General features: G+C 46.5%; 1 protein-coding gene across 3 annotated transcripts; it reads left to right on the forward strand.

Annotated features, from left to right (window-relative positions):
* Positions 1-3,464: 3,464 nt before the first annotated feature.
* Positions 3,465-22,985, forward strand: CREB3L4 (cAMP responsive element binding protein 3 like 4). 3 transcript variants are annotated; one of them, XM_053368702.1, is made up of 10 exons: positions 3,465-3,735; positions 6,805-6,984; positions 8,646-8,901; positions 10,015-10,127; positions 12,417-12,524; positions 15,285-15,391; positions 17,684-17,752; positions 19,483-19,567; positions 21,108-21,204; positions 21,919-22,985. In XM_053368702.1, the coding sequence occupies exons 2-10, from the start codon at positions 6,808-6,810 to the stop codon at positions 22,194-22,196; spliced, it is 1,290 nt and encodes a 429-aa protein (XP_053224677.1). In that variant the 5' UTR covers positions 3,465-3,735; positions 6,805-6,807; the 3' UTR covers positions 22,197-22,985. The 3 variants fall into 3 exon arrangements, with proteins under 3 accessions (XP_053224677.1, XP_053224678.1, XP_053224679.1); XM_053368703.1 differs by having other exon boundaries at positions 3,465-3,719; XM_053368704.1 differs by lacking the exon at positions 3,465-3,735 and having other exon boundaries at positions 6,140-6,984.
* The last annotated feature ends 434 nt before the right edge of the window (positions 22,986-23,419 follow it).

A 23,419-nucleotide genomic window follows, 5' to 3' on the forward strand; every position in this document is an offset into this window, starting at 1 on the left:
TCACAGGAACATTCGAAAGGGCGGGGCGCAGAAGAGGAAAAGGCGCCCTGTCGGCCAATGGAAGCCCCGGTGACGCTTCTTCGATGTCTGGGCGTTCGAAAGTGGGCGGGGGGAAAGATGTCCTCTTAACCAATGGGAGCTTGAGAAAGGCGGGTAGAGCCGTATGATTTGAGCCAATAAGAAGAAGGCAAGCGTTGGTTTTCAATTTCTCCCTCTCCCGGGCCTCTGCAACAAGGCTTGGTTTTGTTTTGTTTTGCTTTACACTCACATAAAGTAATATACATACATTATGTGAGTGTAAAGCAAAACAAAACAAAGTTAAATATAGTTAGATCCAGTGCTCCTCCTCAGAGTAAACCCATTGAAGCTAATGTACACGACTGACAGGCTGAAATGGGTCTACTCAGCGCAGGACTAGCATTAGATACACACGTGTGTGTATATATATAATCGCAATACTCAGCTATATAGACCAGATGTCATATTAAGACAGTTTCCTATCCTCCTATTTGCTCAGTTCCATAAGGACTAGAATCTTGCAAATTCTTTTTAAGGGAAGGCTGCCAGTCAGTGCGTAGACAATATTGAGGTATATATTTCACATTTCCACTTTAAGGCGCTTTGCACTTTCAGATTAAGATAAAACAGGCATAGGCAAACTCAGTTCTCCAGATGTTTTGGGACTACAACTCCCATCATCCCTAGCTAATAGAACCAGTGGTCAGGGATGATGGGAGTTGTAGTCCTAAAAACATCTGGAGAGCCAAGTTTGCCTATGCCTGAGATAAAATAATTGGGCAGATCTGATTGATCTGGTAATGTGAGGTTGAGCAGTTTTTATCCTTTTTGTTGTAAGACAAATAGAACAGGCTTCGTCAACCTGGGGCCCTCCAGATGTTTTGGGCTGATGGGAGTTGTAGTTCAAAACATTTGGAGAGCAAATGTTGGCAAAAGCTGGTGTAAAGTATGAGTGGTACCTTTCCAACCAAGGCCCCATCTGCACCATACCACTTTAAACAACCATGACTTTCTCCAGAGAATCTTGGGAATTGTAGTTTGTTAAGATGAGAGTTGTTAGGAAGCCCCCTCTTCCCCAATCAGAGCTACAGTTCCCAGAGCCCCCTGGAAAAGTGGTTGATTGTTAAACTGCACTTGAGCAGACCCACTGAAACACTCTCAGCAGCCATTTGCCCAAGCTCAGGATATTTGCAATTACAACTGACTGCAATATGTTGTCTATGTGCTTATTTTCTTCCCTGTTTACTGAAATCATGGCAATCCAGCTGTTTACTGCTTCATTTTGAGTTCTATCACATGCATGCCCAGAACAGGGGAAGCGGCTTAATCCTGTTTGATATCATTTTCTTCCTTCTCCCATTTTCTTTTATCTGGGTTGTTGTTGTTTAGTCGTTTAGTCGTGTCCGACTCTTTGTGACCCCATGGACCACAGCACGCCAGGCACTCCTGTCTTCCACTGCCTCCCACAGTTTGGTCAAATTCATGCTGATAGCTTCGAGAACACTATCCAACCATCTCGTCCTCTGTCATCCCCTTCTCCTTGTGCCCTCCATCTTTCCCAACATCAGGGTCTTTTCCAGGGAGTCTTCTCTTCTCATGAGGTGGCCAAATTCTTGGAGCCCCAGCTTCAGGATCTGTCCTTCCAGTGAGCACTCAGGGCTGATTTCCATCAGAATGGCTAGGTTTGATCTTCTTGCAGTCCATGGGACTCTCAAGAGTCTCCTCCAGCACCATATCCCGTAAAAGAAATGGAGTGGCCCTCATAGTCAACAAAAGAGTGGCGAAAGCTGTACTGGGATGCAATCTCAAAAATGACAGAATGATCTCGATACGAATGCAAGGCAGACCTTTTAACACATCTGGGTAAGCTTGGCTAAACAAAATTGTTTTTAGCAGGCACCAAAAAGCACACAGTGAAGAAAGTGCCTTCCTGTTGTCCATACTGGCTGCCAATTAGTTTTCGGGCTCAGATCAAAGTGCTGCTTTTGACCTATAGAGGACTCAGGACCACAATACCTCAAGGACCAACTCTCTCCATATGAACTGACCTGGATCCTGAGATAATCCTCTGAGGCCCTTCTTCATGTGCTTCCTCCACGAGAGGTGGCAACTTGATAGTGGGGCCTTTTCTGCAGTGGCTCCACGTTTGCCGAATGCTCTCCCTAGGAAGGTTTGCCTGGCACCTTCATAATACACCTCCAGGTGCCAGGCAAAAATGTTTCTCTTCAACCAGGCCTTTGGCTGATTGACATCTTATGCCCTTTTCAATGTGTTGTGGGAGCTGGGATTATTTGTTCAGCTTTGTTCTTATTTTTGTTACGCATTTCCTGTTTTTTATATTGCGATTTCATGTTGTGATCCTGAGATCTACGGCTAACGGGCAGTAAATGAATAAATAATAACATGCAGGGAGTTTCAAAGTGCAGGTGTTGCCACACTAAAATGTTGATTTCTTAGCAGTGCAGAAAGGGATACAGTGGTACCTCGGGTTAAGTACTTAATTCGTTCCGGAGGTCCGTTCTTAACCTGAAACTGTTCTTAACCTGAAGCACCACTTTAGCTAATGGGGCCTCCTGCTGCTGCCGCGCTGCCAGAGCACGATTTCTGTTCTCATCCTGAAGCAAAGTTCTTAACCTAAAGCACTATTTCTGGGTTAAAAAGGTAAAGGTAAAGGTACCCCTGCCCGTATGGGCCAGTCTTGCCAGACTCTAGGGTTGTGCGCTCATCTCACTCTAGAGGCCGGGAGCCAGCACTGTCCGCAGACACTTCCGGGTGACGTGGCCAGCGTGACAAGCTGCATCTGGCGAGCCAGCGCAGCACACGGAACGCCGTTTACCTTCCCTTCTGGGTTAGCGAAGTCTGTAACCTGAAGTGTATGTAACCTGAGGTACCACTGTATTATGTGGCTCCTGGCAAGCCTAACTTAGGTCCATTGATTTCAAGAGGTCTGCCCTGCATAGAAATGAGTGTGTTCCAGCCCCCGATTTCTGGTAACCTTATTTACTCAGAAGCAAACACTACCAAATTCAAGGGGATTTATCACTTTAATTCCATTTCAAGCACACAGCTTCTGTCGTTAATCCCTCACAGAACTGCAATTCCCAGCACCCTTAGCATGCTACAGTTCCCAGCACAGTGGTACCTCGGGTTAAGAACTTAAATCATTCCCGAGGTCCGTTCCTAACCTGAAACTGTTCTTAACCTGAGGTACCACTTTAGCTAATGGGGCCTCCTGCTGCCGCTGCTGCACAATTTCTGTTCTTATCCTGAAGCAAAGTTCTTAACCCGAGATAATATTTCTGGGTTAGCAGAGTCTGTAACCTGAAGCGTATGTAACCTGAAGTGTATGTAACCCGAGGTACCACTGTATTATTGCGAGGAGTGCTTTAAATGAGCACAACCTGAATAAATGTGATTAGGATTTTGCCGTGTTTTCTGTTCTCAGGGCCACACAGTGAAGAGTTCTCCTCCTCCAATTGAGCTCTGCCTGAACAGGTGAATGTGTACACCTGACCCCTTTTAATTGGTTTAAGGCCTGGGGGTGGGCCTTGGCAAGGCTGTTCCAGGATGCCAGGATCCTGTACGGAAGAAGAAGAAGAAGAAGGCGGAAGAAATGCTACCTTGCTTGAGGCAGGCTGGCTGCAAGTCTGCAGGTCGGTTGCAGGCAGCGGGGGACACAGAGAGATATTTGAAGCGGGCAGGTAATATTTGAGCAAGGTAAGAGATGGGGGGGTGGAAAGGATTCCCTGGCAGGAGATCAACTGATAACGCAGCTTAAATTTCAGCACAGGCTAATCCACTTCAGAAAAATCCACCGGGCAGTCATGCTTTTCAAGGCAAACAAACCAGTGGTTAAGCAAACTTTTTGTAGGCTTATAGCTCGTGGCTGTGCAAGCTGGTCCGTCAGGGCAGACACTGTCCCACCGACTTCAGTGCCCCGCTGCTCTCTGACTGAAACAACCAGTTCAGAGGCCAGCTCTGGTTGTCAGCTTCTTCCTCCTTAGCCTCAGTGTTCTCAGCAGGAGAATGGGGAGAAAACGAGACTAAATTGCCCCTGCCTCCTCCACCTACTGGTTTTTTTTTGTTTTTTTTATTATACAACTCTTCTTCTCTCTCATGCTTCGTATTTTGCTTCATCTTATTTACAGTTCTTGGTCGGTCTAAATTAGTTTTCCTTTATGTTACGTTTGTTATATCATTTTTGGGGGGGAGAGGAGAATTTCAGAAGTCTAGGGTTGCCATATTTCAAAAGGTGAAAATCCGCACACAAAAGTTGTAAATTGGCAATAACAACACTGTGCCAATACAGTGGTACCTTGGGTTACATATGCTTCAGGTTACAGACTCCGCTAACCCAGAAATATTACCTTGAGTTAAGAACTTTGCTTCAGGATGAGAACAGTAATCAGCACGGCGGCAGCAGGAGGCCCCATTAGCTAAAATGGTGCTTCAGGTTAAGAACAGTTTCAGGTTAAGAACGGACCTCCAGAACGAATTAAGTTCTTAACCCGAGGTATACCACTGTATGGGTTTTTCCTGGACACTGCTTCTGGCTGCAGTATTTGTGTGTGGCCAGGAAATTTTGGACATATGGCAACCCTAAGTTGGGGTGTCCCTGATGGAAAACACTTCATGCCATCAAAACCACTTGAGCCTTCAGCAACAGTGAAATTACCTCCCAAGTGTCCCAAAAAAACCAGGCCAGGAAATCTTGTTTTTTAACCCAAGAGAACGGCGGTCATTTTGGTTGCCATGTTCTCATTCGATTTTGAGGCACAATTCCCACCCACCCCCAAAATCAGGGCTGCGATCTTCACCCCAAAACACATGTTTTGGGGTGCCATGCCCCCCAAATGCTTTTTTGGGCGGGGGGAGAACCGCAGTGCGAAATCATGGCAACCAAAATGGCCACCATGTTCTTGCAATAACAAGGAAGATGACATCCAGGAAGATGATGATGTCCTGGATTTTGGCTTCAGAGCGTTTGAGGGTATGGAGCGATGGGTCCAGAATTTCTCCCAAGCTGTGTGCCATCTCTTTCAGAGGAAGTCTAGGGTTACCATATTTTGAAGGGCAAAAAAGAGAGGACACGTTTGTCGACTTCTGCTTGGATCGCTCTGACGACTCTCATTTTACATTTTACCCATGAAAAAGAACACATGTCCTGGAAAAAGAGGTCGTATGGCAATACTATGGAACTCGCTTCCAGGAAAATGGGTATAAGATTGCAACTTTACCTCTCTTACGTTGAGTTTCAGCCTTAGGGTGCTCAAAGAAATCAATCGGTAACCCTTACTAGAAACCTTGTAAGGTAGACCACTCACTCTGAAATATAGCTATAATGGGGGAAATTAAGCGTAATTTGAGATTTTGAATAGAACAGTTTTTATATGAGTTAGCATTCCTTTATGACATATACTGTACAGTGGAACCACAATGTGCAGGCCAATCTTCATCACAAACCTGGCAAATTTGGAACTATACTCAATAATCAGATAATGCTACTGGTTTTTTACTTGCCTTTTTTGTTTTAACGCGTGTGCAACTGCACTCATTCTACGTGCCTGTTTCATTGTTTTGCTTGCCTTTTAAACTGTGGGGAGGTGGATGTTTTTGTGGAGTGCATTTTTGCCTTTTTACATTGGTTTTTTTTAAATTACTTTTTTATTCAAAATTAAAACAAAACATATTATCCAGAAACATATCATTCTTATTTCCCCCTCCCCATTTTTCCTCCCTCCCACACAAAACCCACCCCCACCCCCCAACTTCCCTCAGTTCCAGTCTTTGATTTCTCTAAAAATGCTGTTTTCTGCATGTTACACAGTTGTATAGATCCTCAAACTATTTAACTAATAATTATCAATAATTATTGTGAATGTTTATTCAAAACCAGCCAAGGAGTCCAGTTCGCTTTGTTACGTCTTCAAATACTTTGTAAAGGGTTCCCATTCATCTTTAAAGTCACAGTTATCCTTGTCCCGTAGTTTATATGTCAGTTTTGCCAGTTCTGCATAGTGCCTTTTTACATTGTTGACCACCCCGTGACCTTCGGGTGAAGGGCGGTGCAGTCATGTAGAATAATAATAATGATAATTTTCATCTGTTGCTATAACTGTTCTCTCTGTTTTTATACACAATCTCTACCCCCCCAAAAAGGTAGGGCATTATCACCCAATCTTTCCATATTGCAGATGGAAACCCTGAGGCCTAGAGAGCGTAGCTTGCCTAAGGCTACCAAAGGAGGTCAGGATTTGAACCATAGCTGTCAACTGTCCCTTATTTGGCGGGAAACTCCCTTATCCCTGCGCCGTGTCCCGCTGCAGTCCCTTATTGATGATGTCCCTTAAATTTCCGGGGTTTCAAAGGAAGCAGCTATTTCCCACCCCCCCTTCCTCCCGCCCTGTCTGATGAAACTGAGAGCTGCAGATGGAACACGAGAAAAAAGATACAGAACTGCAGCAGCATCTTTGTAGCTTGGACTTTGTTTTGCGCAAAAAGTGGTTGCTGCTTGTAGTTATTTAATTGCAGTGTTTCATCAGCTGGTGTCTTGAGCAGCAACCTCTGGAAACGAAGGGCTAAAAACCGGCGCTGCTCTCCCAAATTATCTGGTCCCTTTTAACTTCGCACTTCAGCTGGTTGACTAAAATCCCTTATTTTGGCTGCTGATCCCTTATTTTTGATGCTACTGGTCCCTTATTTTCAAATCTGTAAGTTGACAGCTATGATTTGAACCAGGGACTTTGCAGGTTTCTCAGCTGCTAACATGCTGTCTGCTCATCTCAGGCCATGGAATCCAGCTCCCCTACTCTCCCAGATGCCCTCCTCTTCGAGGGGCAGGAAGGATTGGTGCCCAACGGTGCCTTTTCTGCACCAATGTCCAAACCCAGCTTCCCGCTTCAAGACCACGCCTATGGACGAGCGTCAGAAAAAGTTTACGATGCCTGGGAAGCTGGCGAAGTGCTGGTGAGTCAAGGCAAACTACATGGATAAAAAATGTTTTATTTGTCTGTTTGTAAAGGGGGCAGGGAAACCCCTGTATTTCAGGGGGCTGGACTAGATGGCCTTTGGGGTACCCCTGGGGTGGGGGTCACTGCCAGCTCTACAGTGCTATAACCCTAACCTTCACGGCCGTTTTTCCAAAAATGGGAAGAAGCAGAAGTGCCAGCAGAGTAAGAACGGATACCAAAACTTATGGAATATGCAGAAATGGTGAAACTTACTGGAAGAACAAGAAATCAATATAACTATATATATATATATATATATATATATATATATATATATATATATATATATATATATAATTATTACAATATTATTATTACAATATTATTAATATTATTATTATTACAATAATCCCACCAATGTTTTTACCTGTTTACAATTTATCTGTAACTATTCAAGAAACCATTTCCATTCATATATATATATATATATATATATATATATATATATATATATATATATGTATACACACACACACACACATGCACACACACACACACACACACACACATGAATGGAAATGGTTACAGAATGGAAATCCGTAACCAAGTTACAGATAAATTGTAAACAGGTAAAAACATTGGCGGGATTACTGTAATAAACCTGCAGTTTCATAAGAGTATATATTTAAAGAAGATGAATAAATCAGCAAATTTAAGTTACTTTGGATATGCAGAAGATGTAATAAACTGACGGGGACCGCAGAAAGAGGGGGAAGGAAGTCAAGTTTTGAAATGTCGAAATGATTGAAAAATTAGTGAGATGTATAAACTTGAAAAGTATAAATAAAATAATAATAATTAAAGAATAGAAAAATTCTAACCTTCATGGAAGATAGGGCTACCGATGGCTACCAGCCACAGTGCTTCTGAATACCAGTTGCTGGAAGCCGCAGGGATCTTGGGTTCGAATCCTGATTTGTGGTTTCCCATTGGGTTGGCCACTGTGAGAACAGGATGCTGGACTCGATGGGCCTGATCCAACAGGCTCTGCTTGTGTTCCAGTTTCAGAGCTGTGCCTCTGTCAAGTGATGGACAGGTCAGGTGACTGACAGGCGGGCGGCCTCACTCATCTGTCAGGAGTTGGCCGATGGGAATCATAGAATTGGAAGGGACAATGTTGGAAGGGACAGCAAGAGTTGTCAACCCCCTGCAATCCAGGAATCCTTTGCCCAACGTGGGGCTCAAACCCACGAACCTGAGATTAAGAGTCTCGTGTTCAACCGACTGAGCTTTCTCGGGTGTGGCGGGGAAGAGGGGGAATTATAGAGCTACCCACCCCCAGTTGAAATTTCTTGTAAATATCCCTCCTGACACCCCAAGGGGAACAGATACACACAAGCACTCCAAAGCAAGTACAGTGGTACCTCAGGTTACATACGCTTCAGGTTACAGACACTTCAGGTTACAGACTCCGCTAACCCAGAAATAGTACCTCGGGTTAAGAACTTTGCTTCAGGATGAGAACAGAAATCGTGCAGTGGCAGCAGGAAGCCCCATTAGCTAAAATGGTACCTCAAATTAAGAACAGTTTCAGGTTAAGAACGGACCTCCGGAACAAATTAAGTTCTTAACCCGAGGTACCACTGTACTAGCAACCCAACCGCATTCCTGCTGCAGGGTCGTCCGAGTAACAGTGACACAGAAGATCTCTTGCAATTCCTGATTAACCCAAACGACATCTATGAATCGAGGAGTCCCATCGCCTCGCCAGAGAGTGACAGCGGGATCTCAGACGATCCCCACGCGGACCCCCCTGCGCAGAGTGAGCTTGGGCCCCCGGACGTATCGGCCACCATCATCTATGATGTTATTTGTGACATGGGTATGGTGGAGGAGGCGACCGGACCTGATCCTGTCTTCTCCAACCCCTTAGGTAAGTGTGCAGGATTCTTTATTTTACTGCATTGCGTTGCATTCGTCTCCCACCCTTTCCCGCAAGGAACTCAAGGTGGCGTTCATTGGCTCTCCTCCTCCTCCTCATTTAATAATAATAATAATAATAATAATAATAATAATAATAATAATAATTTTTTATTTATACCCCGCCCATCTGGCTGGGCTTCCCCAGCCACTCTGGGCGGCTTCCAAAAAATATTAAAATACTGTACTACATCAAACATTAAAAGCTTTCCTAAACATTAAAAGCTTCCCTAAACGTCATGCCCACAGCAACCCTGTGGGGTAGTTTAGGCCAGGGGTCAGCAAACTTTTTCAGCAGGGGGCCGGTCCACTGTCCCTCAGACCTTGTGGGGGGCCGGACTATATTTTTGAAAAAAAATATGAACAAATTCCTATGCCCCACAAATAACCCAGAGATGCATTTTAAATAAAAGCACACATTCTACTCATGTAAAAAAACACTGATTCCCGGACCATCTGTGGGCCGGATTGAGAAGGCGATTGGGCCGGATCCAGGCCCCAGGTCTTAGTTTGCCTACCCATAGGTTATGCTGAGAAGTGGTAACCGGCCCAAGGTCACACCAAGCCAGCTTCATGGCCAAGTCATGATTTGAACCCTGGTTTCCCAGGTCCTAGTCTGACGCTCTAACCGCTACACCACACTGCTGTGTTCAAGAAACTCAAGGAGGATGAAGCTATATCAATGGCTGCTAGCCATGGGGGCTGTGTTCCACCTCTGCTCTTCAGAGACAACATGCTCTGAATGTCAGTTGCCGGGGAATACAAGTAGGGCGAGTTGTTGGTGTGCTCAGGTCCTGATTTATTTATTTCATTAAAAAGTTATATACCGCTCGATTGTGAAAGGAAAAGGAAAACCTCACAGGGGTTTGCAAAATCAGAAAACAATGAAATTAGTACTTAAGAAAAACAATTTAAAGCAACGATTTAAAATAATTGAAATCAACAATAAGCTGAAAACCAGATGAAAAGACATGTCAGTGTTCTACATGGTATTTAGACTAGGTCCGTCTGCCAAACTTGCCCCCTTTCTGACTGGCCCCATGCCTCTTTCGTTCCTCCCCACCAGAGAACTGGACACCTCCAGCAATACTCCCTGAGGCCTGTGCTATGAGCGAAGTGTCACTTGGGCTCTTGGAGAATGTGACCAGATCCAATGTGGAAGACATTCCTATGCCCCAGGTAAGTAATAATGGAACTGATCTTCTGAGGTGTCTTGTCCAGGGCCTAGTTTGCAATATGCATGCAAAGCTTTTTCATCCCACTTTAAACAGTCGTGCTTTCCCCCAAAGAACATTGGGAAGTGTAGTTTAAGGATACTGAGAGTTGTTAAGAGGCTCCCCACACAGCAACAATTCCCTGATTGTTAAACCACACTGAGGGGAATAGGAGTCTCCTAATAACTCTCATCCCCCTTAACAAACTACACTTCCCAATATTCTTTGGGGGAACCATGACTGTTTAAAGTGGGATGGTACAGCTTTACATGTATAGTGCGGATGGAGCCCTGGTCTGGCCTGGCCTTCTAGAGGAGCATGTGAAACAAGGCAGGTTAGGTGTTTCAGCACCACAGACAGCTCCAGTTAACATACTTTGCTCTCACAAAGGCTAGAAGTAGACAGAGGCCTTTTGAGCCACTGCTTCCCATCCACCTCTCCTAGGCTGTACTCACATAGCTTTCAGCACCACAGACAGCTCCAAGTGAGCCACTTGGCTCTCACAAAGGAAAGAGGTGGCCTGAGGGCTTTTGAGCCTCTGTACCTCTCTCCCTTTGTGAGAACTGCCATATTCCTCCAGACTGGCACATCTTCTGGGCTCTCACCCAGACCTATGAGGTTGGTTGGGAGGCAGACGGTTCCTCAGGGCCTAGGGGGAGCTGCCTGCAAGCGTCCTGGCTCTGGCCTCACGGGCCCTAGGGCTGTGGGATGTGAGGCCAGAGGGCCTCGACCTGCCAGCCTCAGACTTAATGAGCCTCAGATCTCCAACATCAAACTCGGAGTCAGATATCTGTCCTAGCTCCTTAGCTGGCAACTCTGCAGACTCACTGCTAGACTCTGCAAAATCCCAGCTGTCGCACACAGATGATGTCATATCAAGGGACAAGAGTGGATGTCTTGACAGCACAAGCATTGTTGAGAGCCATGAGCATACTAGAAGCTTTTGTAGGGCTTGGGGAGTGTTACATGACCCGCCGTGGCTCACAGCTCTTATTCGGCTTCCATATTTGGCTGGTTGGCTCCTCCCTTTTGCCACAGGGGGGTGCTAGTGCATAGTCCGCTACCTCCCTCTAACCACCACCACCAGTTTATCAGAGATGGCAGACTGGAGCCTGACCCCTACTCATGACTCCAAAATCATGGAAGGCCTGTGATTAGCCCTGTGGTATTTCCACATTGACACCCAAAATGCCATCATGGCGCATTCTGCACATGCTTAAAAAAGGTAAAGGTAAAGGGACCCCTGACAGTTAAGTCCAGTCATGAACAACTCTGGGGTTGTTGCACTCATCTCGCTTTATGGGTTGAGGGAGCCGGCGTTTGTCCACAGACAGTTTTTCCGGGTCATGTGGCCAGCATGACTAAGCCGCTTCTGGTGAAACCAGAGCAGCGCACAGAAACGCCGTTTACCTTCCCGCTGGAGTGGTACCTATTTATCTACTTGCAGTGGTGTCCTTTCGAACTGCTAGGTTGGCAGGAGCAGGGACCGAGGAACGGGAGCTCACCCCGTCACAGGGATTCGAACCGCCAACCTTCTGATCGGCAAGCCCTAGGCTCTGTAGTTTAGACCCCAGCGCCACTTGCATCCCTTGCACATGCTTAGAGGCCCTCTTTTCCGGCCAGTGCAGACAGCAGACGAGAATCCTGGCTGATGATGCAATAGGACCCCATTTGTGAAACGAAGCAGGTCCCAAAAGAACTATCTCCCCGAGAGAGGGTGATTTGCAAAGGGGTGTTGTGGCGATCACACAGGGTCCCCGGACGTTTGACGGTCTATTGATCCCTGTGCCACCACTGTGCTCGCTTCCCCGCTGCCACCAACCCATTTCTCTCGGGTACACACTGAGTCCAGACAGTTGTTAACATCAAACCAAATAAACAAGTTTATTTTATAAGCATTAACAAGTTTATGGTTTCAGATAATTTTTCTTGTCAGTTTCTTAACCTTAGTTTCTTTACCGGCCTACACCTTCCTAATACCTTCTGACTGATTATCGCAACTGTTTAACTGACTCCTCTTAACAGATTCTCTCACATCACACTAGCCCAACCCACAGACTTATCCTCCCTCTGTCTTCTCTAACTCCAGACTGACTTCTTAACAACTCTAACTCTAACTCCTCCCCTTGGGTTCCTATTGGTTAATCATTTTACCCTTAGTTAACCCTTTCCTTATGACCCAGTATGATGTCACACACCTAGGAGGGCAAACGCCACAAGCCAGCTAACACACTCTTCCTCTGTGGTGGGGCAGGATCCTTTTGAGCCACTGCAACTCCAGGGCCTCTACTTGACGGAGGAGGAGAAGCGGCTCCTGAGCGAGGAAGGGGTCTTGCTGTGCTCCGACCTCCCCCTCACCAAGGTACGTGCCAGCAGAGACATTTCCCCCATCCCAGAAGGAACGGAGACCAGAAGTGATGAGCAGGGATTTCTTTCAGTTTGGTAGCTTTCCTTGGGTTATTTCTTAATTTTTTAAAAAAATATGTGCATGTGGCTTTTATCTCTTTTTAATGCTACATTAAGATTTCTTTAGCCACCAGGCACTGTCGCCAGTGGCAGATTTAAAGGTAAAGGGACCCCTGACCATTAGGTCCAGTCGTGACCGACTCTGGGGTTGCGGCGCTCATCTCGCTTTATTGGCCGAGGGAGCCGGCGTACAGCTTCCGGGTCATGTGGCCAGCATGACTAAGCCGCTTCTGGTGAACCAGAGCAGCGCATGGAAACACCGTTTACCTTCCCACTGGAGCGGTACCTATTTTTCTACTTGCACTTTGACGTGCTTTCGAACTGCTAAGTTGGCAGGAGCTGGGACTGAGCAACGGGGGCTCACCCCGTCGCGGGGATTCGAACCGCCAACCTTCTGATCGGCAAGTCCTAGGCTCTGTGGTTTAACCCACAGCGCCACCCACGTCCGAGTGGCGGGTTTACATATAAGCTAAACAAGCTATAGCTTAGGGCCCCACTCTCTTGGGGGCCCCAAAAAATTTAAAGGAGCGAAAAACCTGGATGTGCATTTCCAAAATATAAGATAAAAAACAAATAAAATAAAACCTACACACATGTTTTGTGTTGTGTAGGCTCCCATGATGTAAGTAATGGGCCCCACCTGCTAGACTGCTCCCTAAAATATCACTGGTAATTATTTCACTATTAATATACTTCTTCTTAATTGTATTTCACTATTAATATACAGTACTTCTTAATTGTATGTCAGTTCAACAATTACTTTGACAAAATACATATTTTGTTATGTGCAAATGGCTTTAGATACCTATTAGGTCCATAAATTACCATATAACATATATTCAACACAAAAAACAGTGACAATTTGTTGTTGACAAAGGACAGCTGGACATATAAAGGGCCCATTACTTTCAGTAGCTCAGGGCCTCATCAAACCTATATCCAGCCCTGACTGTGGCCCATTGGGACTGGGGAGTGGAAGGCATGGAGACTGGGGAGTGGAAGGCAATGCAAGTCTTGTCCCCATCCTCCTCCCTGTCGAGTTCTCCCCAAAGTGTCTAAATAGTAATAGTAGTAATCGTAATTTATTATTTGTACCCCGCCCATCTGGCTGGGTTTCCCCAGCCACTCTGGGCGGCTTCCAACAAAGATTAAAATGTCACACATTAAAAACTTCCCTGAACAGGGCTGCCTTCAGATGTCTTCTAAATGTCAGGTAGTTGTTGTTCTCTTTGACATCTGATGGGAGGGCGTTCCACAGGGTGGGTGCCACTACCAAGAAGGCCCTCTGCCTGGTTCCCTGTAGCTTAACTTCTCGCAGCGAGGGAACCACCAGAAGGCCCTCAGCGCTGGACCTCAGTGTCCGGGCATAACAATGGGGGTGGAGACGCTCCTCCAGGTATACTGGGCCGAGGCCGTTTAGGGCTTTAAAGGTCAGCACCAGCACTTTGAATTATGTTCGGAAAGCACAAAAACCACAAAAACTGATCTCAGAGGCGCACTAGGAATCAGGCAAAGCTATACCCCAAAATCTATTTACAGTGGCATCTCGGGTTAAGTACTTAATTTGTTCCGGAGGTCCGTTCTTAACCTGAAACTGTTCTTAACCTGAAGCACCACTTTAGCTAATGGGGCCTCCTGCTGCTGCTGTGCTGCTGCTGCACAATTTCTGTTCGTATCCCACCTTTTCCTTCCAAGGAGCTTTGTACCTGGTTCTCCCCCCTCCTCATTAGATTTCCACAACAACCCTGAGACGTAGGTTAGGCCAAGGGGCAGTAACTAGGCCCAAGGTCACATCCAGCTTCATGGCCAAGTGGGGATTTGAACCCTGATCTCTCCCAGGTCCAAGTCAGACATGCTAACTGCTACGAGACCCTGGCTCACCCAGTCACCCCACTCATGTTCACCCAGCAGTGACTTTCAGGTGTAGTTCAGGGACATACTGATAGATTATTGAAAGATAAAAAGTAGTGTGTATACAATTGTAAGTGCAAAATAAGACGTGAAAAGGGGAGGGGAAAGGAAAAGGGAAAGAGAGATAACACCCATACAAAACAAAAACAGAACTTATCGATATTACATGTTTGTTATTCTAGTTAACCTACATTTAACCTAGGACTCAGCTACATTAGTCAAAAATCAGCGTTTTGAACGCGTTATAAAAATGCAACACCAGATGGCGATGGAGAGTAAAAAATTTTCCATAGCATTTTTTTCCTTTCGTTATAACATCTAATTTCTGACTTACGGTATTTATATTGGACGGTTTTCCTGTGTATAGATCCAACCTTAATACAATGTTTATAGAAATGGATTCCAAATATCATTAAATTTGTTCATGACAAGTCTATGTGCATACTATGTGCAATATGTTCATGTGCTGTGAGTTTTTACATACCTTCTATCCAATCGTTGAAGGGAACTGCAGTTTTATTTCTCCAGTTCATCAATACCTGTCTTTTTGGCCATAGTATAGGTGCAGAGAGTCCATTCATATTGTCCCTTCGTTAGGTTGTACGTATTGGGTATATAATTCCAAAGCATATTTTCCTCAGCAAATAGTTTGGGGATTTCTGAACTATATTCTGTGAGTTTCAAGCTTGCCCCAAAGATCTGTGTGCACCTAAAAGGTTCTCTCGCCCCTCAACTTCTTCAACAGGCTGAGGAACGGATCCTGAAGAAGGTGCGGAGGAAAATCCGGAACAAGCAGTCGGCGCAGGACAGCCGACGTCGCAAAAAAGAATATATTGATGGGCTGGAGAGCCGGTGAGAGTGGGGTCTGTGGCATGGGGACCCCTGTCCATTTTGCATCCCAGATTCCCCTTCCTGTACTCCCAGCCACAAGGCACAGGGTAGAAATTCAAGCCAGTTTGAATTTAAAGGTGGACATACCTAATTTGGTATGGGAAATGAGTGGCACTGTGGGTTAAACTGCAGAGCCTAGGACTTGCCGATCAGAAGGTTGGCGGTTCGAATCCCCGCGATGGGGTGAGCTCCCGTTGCTCGGTCCCTGCTCCTGCCAACCTAGCAGTTCGAAAGCACGTCAAAGTGCAAGTAGATAAATAGGTACCGCTCTGGCGGGAAGGTAAACGGTGTTTAAGTGCGCTGCTCTGGTTTGCCAGAAGCAGCTTAGTCATGCTGGCCACATCACCCGGAAGCCGTACACCGGCTCCCTCGGCCTATAGAGCGAGATGAGTGCCGCAACCCCAGAGTCGGTCACGACTGGACCTAATGGTCAGGGGTCCCTTTACCTTTACCTATCAAATAGTATGGGAAATAGCCTTATTAGAAAAACTAACCAACAAACTGAAACTGACACGGGGACAAATAGTGGAAGACGCCTTCACCCTGGTATGGTTCCCCTTTATCACATACAGAGCCCAAGAAGGCAACAACAAGAACCCGCCAACAGCATACGAATCAATCTGGCTAACCTGATCCAAAAACACACACACACCACTCACACAAGAAAACAAAGTTCACCACAGCCAATCAAAGACAGCCAACCACAACTGAGGCCATGGGTAGGAAAACTAAGTCCCGGGGGCCGGATCCAGCCCAATCGCCTTCTAAATCCGGCCCACGGACGGTCTGGGAATCAGCGTGTTTTTACATGAGTAGAATGTGTGCTTTTATTTAAAATGCATCTCTGTGTTATTTGGTGGGGCACAGGAATTCGTTCATTTTTATTTCCAAAATATAGTCCGGCCCCCCACAAATTCTGAGGGACAGTGGACCGGCCCCCTGCTGAAAAAGTTTGCTGACCCCTGTTCTGGGCCAACCCCAACCTCACTCACCACCAAAGGAATACAAGTAAATAGTAAAGAGAACCTGCACAAACTACGCTGACACAAAACCCCACACGTACACTAAGTAAAATAGAAACATCGCCACCCGACACCCCCCCCTCCACCTCTTCCCCCCTTTTCTTCCAATGTAACACTAATGTCTCAACAAATGAAACTGATCTGTAGAAAATGTAACTTGGAAAAAGAGACATTGCAGATACTTTTGTAAACCAAGAAATCTTTAATAAAAATATATATTTAAAAAACAAATAAACCATGCATGAATCGGAATTCAAACTTCTCTAAAGTCTGCAATGCGGTTCTGCAGCCAGGTTAGCAAAAACACATATACTAGCACAACATGGGCCTATAAAGACATCCGGCACTGCCCTGAGACAGAGTGAGGCCATGGCCTCAGGCAGCTAATTTTGGGTGACATGGAAGGGCATCAAATCCTTCATCCTCTCCATCTCTGCAAATGCATTTATTTATTTTTTATTTATTTTTTATTAATTTTAAAACATAAAAATTGTCATACATTCCACAAAATTTCATCTCTTATACAATCTTTTTGGACTTCCATCAGCACCTCTGTTGATCTTCCATTTTTATAATTTCTTCTGCATTTCTTAAATTCATATTGCCTTTAATTATCATAACTAAAACCATCCTTTTTGTCCAATAATGCAATAGTTCAAATAATTCCCCTTACAAAACTTCCTGCAAACCTACAAATGTAATCTGGTCATCACAACTACTTTTCAAATAGTCCGTAAATTTACGCCAGTCTTCTGTGAATCTCTGGTCCCGCCAGTTTTGAATTTTTCCCGTTAATTTGTCTAATTCTTCATAGTCCATTAATTTCATCCTCCTATCTTCTTTCGTCGGTAATTCTTCTTGCTTCCCTTTCTGTAAATGCATTTAAGGTCCCTGGTAGGCTGGGACATGTGTCTAGGTCAGGGATAATGGGATTTGTGGTTCTCCAGAGGTTGCTGGACTCCAGCTCCCATTATCCCTGGCCATTGGCCATGTTTTGCTGAGGCTTGTGGGAGGTGGAGTTCCACAACGTTGGGAGAATCTTCTCCACAATGAAAGGTGCCTATTGGCTAGCATCCGTGTCGTCACCAACTCACCTCTCTTTGCAGTCCATGGCACAGTTTCCCAGTGTGTGCGGGCTGTTTGGTTGTGTGTGTTTTGCAAAAAGATGATAAAATACAAATGTGCAGGTGAGGAAATGTAACCGCTTTCCCCCTTGTTCCTTCCTCGGTAGGGTGGCAGCTTGCTCTGTGCAGAACCAGGAACTGAGGAAGAAAGTGCGGGAACTAGAGACCCACAACATGTAAGTCTGTCACTGCCCCGCTGAAAGCAAGGTCCTTCCTTTTGCTACCAGCGGACAAGAGGATAGTGTCCATTGGGAAAGCTGCGCTTGAAATTCAATTGGCAGAAGACCAGTAAATCACACTGGGATCACATTCACCCGGAGCTATACCAGCTGCACTGACTCCCAGTGTACAGGATCAGGTTTAAGGTGCTGGTTTTAACCTTTAAAGCCCTATAGGGCCTAGGACCCTCGTACCTACGGGACCGCCTCTCCTGGTATGTCCCACGGAGGACCTTACGGTCTTCAAATGAAAACATCTGGGAGATCCCAGGCCACAGAGAGGTTAGGCTGGCCTCAACCAGAGCCAGGGCTTTTTCGGCCGTGGCCCCAATCTGGTGGAACGCTCTGTCACAAGAGACTAGGGCCCTGTGGGACTTGACATCTTTCCGCAGGGCCTGCAAGACAGAGCTGTTCCACCAGGCCTTTGGCGAAGGCACAGCCTGACTCCCTCCTCTGGCAATCTTCACAGAACTTTAGCCTAATGGTTGCCATTAATTCAATTCTGAATTGATTTTAGAATGCATTTTAATTAACTGACTGTGATTTTATGTAAATAGTGCTATTTTTACTGTTGTTAGCCGCTCTGAGCCTGGCTTTGGCTGGGGAGGGCGGGATATAAATAAACATTTTTTATTATTATTTCCATTTATAAAAGGCGCAAAGCATCATAACAATATCCAACCAAATTGGCATTTTATATCCGAGTTTCTGAACCCTTTTCACAAGCCAAGGGCCACATTTCCTTATGCACAACCCTCCAGGGGCCACATGCCAGTTTTTGGGGTGCCAGAGACAAACGTAGGCAAGGAAATGTGAATGTTAGTCAGCTGATATACACACAAACACACACAACTCTGTCCTCCAGGCAAGTAAGATAAGGTTACCAGATTTTTTTCAGTGAATCCGGGGACACTTTTCAACTTCATACTAAATAGATGGATTTTGTCAGGGGACAGATTTGTAAATCCGGGGACTGTCCCTGGGAAACGGGGACGTCTGGTAACCTTAAAGTAAGAGGCATTGTCAGAGTTCAAGGATAGCAAAAACGCTGCTGGGGGGAAAAGGGTAGACTGCCCCTGGATAGGAAGGTTCCATTTACCCAGCAGCAATAGACAAGGTTGTTGTTGTTTAGTCGTGTCCAACTCTTCGTGACCCCCTGGACCAGAGCACGCCAGGCACTCCTGTCTTCCACTGCCTCCCACAGTTTGGTCAAACTCATGCTGGTAGCTTCGAGAACACTGTCCAACCATCTCGTCCTCTGTCGTCCCCTTCTCCTTGTGCCCTCCATCTTTCCCAACTTCAGGGTCTTTTCCAGGGAGTCTTCTCTTCTCATGAGGTGGCCAAAGTATTGGAGCCTCAGCTTCACGATCTGTCCTTCCAGTGAGCACTCAGGGCTGATTTCCTTCAGAATGGATAGGTTTGATCTTCTTGCAGTCCATGGGACTCTCAAGAGTCTCCTCCAGCACCATAATTCAAAAGCATCCATTCTCCGGCGATCAGCCTTCTTGATGGTCCAGCTCTCACTTCCATACATCACTACTGGGGAAACCATAGCTTTAACTTTACGGACCTATGTCGGCAATAGACAATAGACCTATCTATTCTGCAATGATTTCACACACAGCATGTGGCAAACATTCTGGCTCCAGATCTGGACATGGGAAACTCAAACGCATTTCCTCTTGCAGGTCCCTGCTGGGTCAGCTTCAGAAGCTACAAGGACTCATTAAACAGACCTCCACAAAGGCAGCCCAGACCAGCACTTGCCTCGTGGTAAATTGGGGGGGGGAAGAGAGGGAGAGAGCAAACTGGGGGTTTTCATGAGTGGCGATAAGACTCAACACCCGCAAAATCATTTTTCAAAAGAGAACTGCATTGGGTGTGCAGATTTGGAGTGATGAATCTTGGAAGGGGTGTCAAAAATTCAGGGGGGGGGGAGAGAGACTACAAGGGTGGGAGGCCCTTTTCAGTGTTCCCCCTCCCTGGGAATTCCTAGAGTGGTTTAAAAAGGGGGGGAAACCAACCCCTCTTCTTCCCAGGGAACTCTGAGAATTGTAGCTCTGGGAGGGGAATGGAGTGTCTCCTTAACAGCTCTCAGCCCCCTTAACGAAATGACAGCTCCCAGAATCCTTTGGGGGAAGCCATGACGGCTCAAGGTGGCTTTATAAAGGCGTGGTTCAATTTGAATGTGGCTTTGTCAAGACAGGATCCCTAAGGCCTATCTTGTATTTACATGTATGGACGGGTCTTCATTGTAAATTGGTTTTAGTGTTTGTATTGTGTCTGGGAGTCTGTTATGTGCTGAGTTGAATAGGATCCAAAATGCAGCCGCTTGATTGGTCCTAGAACAATAGGATTCAGAATGCAGCAGTCTGATTGGTCCTAGAACAATAGGATCCAGAATGCAGCAGTCTGATTGGTCCTAGAACAATAGGATCCAGAATGCCGCAGTCTGATTGGTCCACAGGAGCCACCCAATCCAGCTCCAGGTGGAAGTGAATCCGCAACCTGATTGGCCTACAGGAGAATCCCAGAATTAGCCAATCACGTGGGGCCCATTGTGTAAATAATGTATATAAAGCAGACATTCTGGGGGAACTTCCATTCCTCCTCACCACTATGAGCTGAATAAAGAGCATGAAGTCCACTCTCGACTCAGAGTATATTTCAGAGTCGCTTCGGGTCACTTTGGCGAGGGAAGCAAGTAAACGATATAAATGAATTTGATGGCGACCATCACTCAGACCATCACTCAGACAGGGACGCGGGTGGCGCTGTGGGTAAAAGCCTCAGTGCCTAGGGCTTGCCGATCGAAAGGTCGGCGGTTCGAATCCCTGCGGCGGGGTGCGCTCCCGTTGTTCGGTCCCAGCGCCTGCCAACCTAGCAGTTCGAAAGCACTCCCGGGTGCAAGTAGATAAATAGGGACCGCTTACTGGCGGGAAGGTAAACGGCGTTTCCGTGTGCAGCTCTGGCTCGCCAGAGCAGCGATGTCACACTGGCCACGTGACCCGGAAGTGTCTCTGGACAGCACTGGCCCCCGGCCTCTTGAGTGAGATGGGCGCACAACCCTAGAGTCTGTCAAGACTGGCCCGTACGGGCAGGGGTACCTTTACCTTTACCTTTTATCACTCAGTTTGCCCTCCAGATGCACTCCATGTCCCAGCAGCGACAGCTCCCAGCATGGGCAGTGGTGAGGCATGATGGGAACTGTAGTCCAATAACACCCTGGAAGGCCAAAGGCTACGTATCCCTGCTTTTACACCCATGTGGTTTCTTCAGCGCTTAAATCAACCCTCTCTCCTTCCACTTCCAGATCATCATCTTCTCCCTTGGACTTCTCATCCTGCCCAGCTGTAGCTCCTTCCTTGGGGGGACGCAGGTTAGCCGGGATGACTACAAGCCGTCTGGAGGTAATCATTAGGGGGGGCAAAGTGGGATGAGGGTGTCAGAGAGAGGAAGAACGCGAGTGTGTGTGAAGAGAGGACAGAGATGATCCTTAGAGTCCCTTCCAACTCTATAATTCTATGATTCTGTGGTGTCTCTGATAAGATGGGGCAGGGGTCAGCAAACTTTTTCAGCAGGGGGTTGGTCCACTGTCTCTCAGACCTTGTGGGGGGCCGGACTATATTTTTTTGGGGGGGGAATTCCTATGCCCCACAAATAACCCAGAGATGCATTTTAAATAAAAGCACACATTCTACTCATGTAAAAACACGCTGATTCCCAGACCGTAAAGGACCCCTGGACGGTTAAGTCCAGTCAAAGGTGACTATGGGGTTGCGGCACACATCTCGCTGTCACGCCGAGGAAGCCGGCGTTTGTCCACAGACAGCTTTCTGGGTCATTTGGCCAGCAGGACTAAACCGCTTCTGGTGCAACAGGACACTGTGATGGAAACCAGAGTGCACAGAAACGCCGTTTACCTTCCTGCCACAGTGGTACCTATTTATCTACTTGCACTGGCGTGCTTTCGAACTGCTAGGTTGGCAGGAGCTGGGACAGAAAGGCGGGAGCTCACCCCATTGCGGGGATTCGAACCGCCAACCTTCCGATCGGCAGGCCCAAGAGGCTCAGTGTTTTAGACCACAGCGGCATCCCCTAACACACTTTTCCATCTCCTTTAGTGATTTCCCGACACATCTTGACCAAGGGCAGCCTTTCCGGTCCGGACGAGTCTCCCGCCACCCGCAGCCCAGAATCGCCGCGTGTTCAAATGGAAGAACCCCGAGAGGACACCAGCGACGGGGACCCAGCGGCCGCCAGAAACCCTGACACCGCCAGGGAGATCACGATCGCCAACACGTCTGATCCAGGATCACCAAGCGACGTCAAGGAAACTAATTCCAGGAGGCCCAAGCCAGAGAAAGACCCTACAAAGCAAATGCACGCAGACGAGATGTAGCAAAGACTGGGGATTGATCTGCCAAGCAGAAGTCACAGCAAGGCGTCCAAGAATCCATCTTGGTGTTGTTCCTCCTTTTTGGGGCACACTATCCCGTTTCATGACCCAGCCGGGATCCCTTCTGGGATGGCACAAGCAGCCTAAGATCTCTAGCAAGAAAACAGATTTTGAGGAAGCTCCCTGGCTATTCTAGGGAGGGCTAGAATTAGGGACTTTCTGTGCCAGTTTTGGCTGAGCCCGCGGGATGTACGGGGAAGCAATCAAGAAGAGCCACAGAACATGGGCAGAGTGGATTCCCGCTCGCCTCTTGTTGCCAAGTTAAATGCAACTAGCACAGGATCAGAGAAGTTGCCGCGTGGAGTTTAGGAGCACCTGCGAGCCCCAGCGTCTATCCCTCTCTCTCTTTCTTAAAACATTGGAGATTTCGAGCTCGATGTTTTAGGAAGGACAGGGCTGGAAGAAGAGAGTGCTGCGTTCTGCTGTTGGTTCTGCTATGTTCTTGTGCCTTTAAACCGGGGATAGGGTGCTGTTTTTGGCCAAAGGGAGACACAGTGTTGTGGGTAACCCTTTGGGGGCTGCATGACAATGGTCGGTGCGATGGGAGGCAAGAATCAGTGCAGTGCAGCAATGCTTTGTACAGTAGCCAGCGCATGCAAATCCCCCCCAATCCAAGCAAACCAGAGGGCTTCATTGCTGCTTGACGGTTTCCTATAGGCATCTGATTGGCCACTGTGAGAACAGGGCCTTTGGCAAGATCTAGTAGGGATCATATTATGTTCATAAGTTAAGTTCTTATTTATATAAATTTTTTATTGATTTTCCAACATGAATTAAAACACATTACAACTCACAATACATAGACAAACAAACATATAAACACGTATAATTTCATAGCCTCTTTTTCTTAAGCCTTATTTCAACGGCTTCCCCGTGCCTCTCTTTTCTGCATCCCTATTTTAAACTTTTTCAGCAACCCCTGATTTCAATTACTTATAATTCACTTTCTTTAATCCTTTTTCTCTTACCCAATCATTTACCGCTGCAATTCTGTTTTACGTTACCCATGACATTTTAGCACTCATTCATTTTACAACAGTTCTTAAGATAAACTTTAAATTTCTTCCAGTCTTCTTCCACCGTCTCTTTTCCTTGGTCACGGATTCTGCCAGTCATCTCAGCCAGTCCCATGTAGTCTATCACCTTCGTCTGCCACTCTTCCAGCG

The sequence above is a fragment of the Podarcis raffonei genome, chromosome 16 (genome assembly GCF_027172205.1).
Source record: "Podarcis raffonei isolate rPodRaf1 chromosome 16, rPodRaf1.pri, whole genome shotgun sequence".
NCBI classification, from domain to species: domain Eukaryota; kingdom Metazoa; phylum Chordata; class Lepidosauria; order Squamata; family Lacertidae; genus Podarcis; species Podarcis raffonei.

Bases quoted from the DNA above. Each gene is read 5' to 3' on its own strand.
- CREB3L4 (XM_053368702.1), top strand. From the start codon at position 6,808: ATGGAATCCAGCTCCCCTACTCTCCCAGATGCCCTCCTCTTCGAGGGG. The intron at 6,985-8,645 runs GTGAGTCAAGGC...TTCCTGCTGCAG, and splicing joins GGGAAGCTGGCGAAGTGCTG to GGTCGTCCGAGTAACAGTGA. The intron at 21,205-21,918 runs GTAATCATTAGG...CATCTCCTTTAG, and splicing joins TGACTACAAGCCGTCTGGAG to TGATTTCCCGACACATCTTG.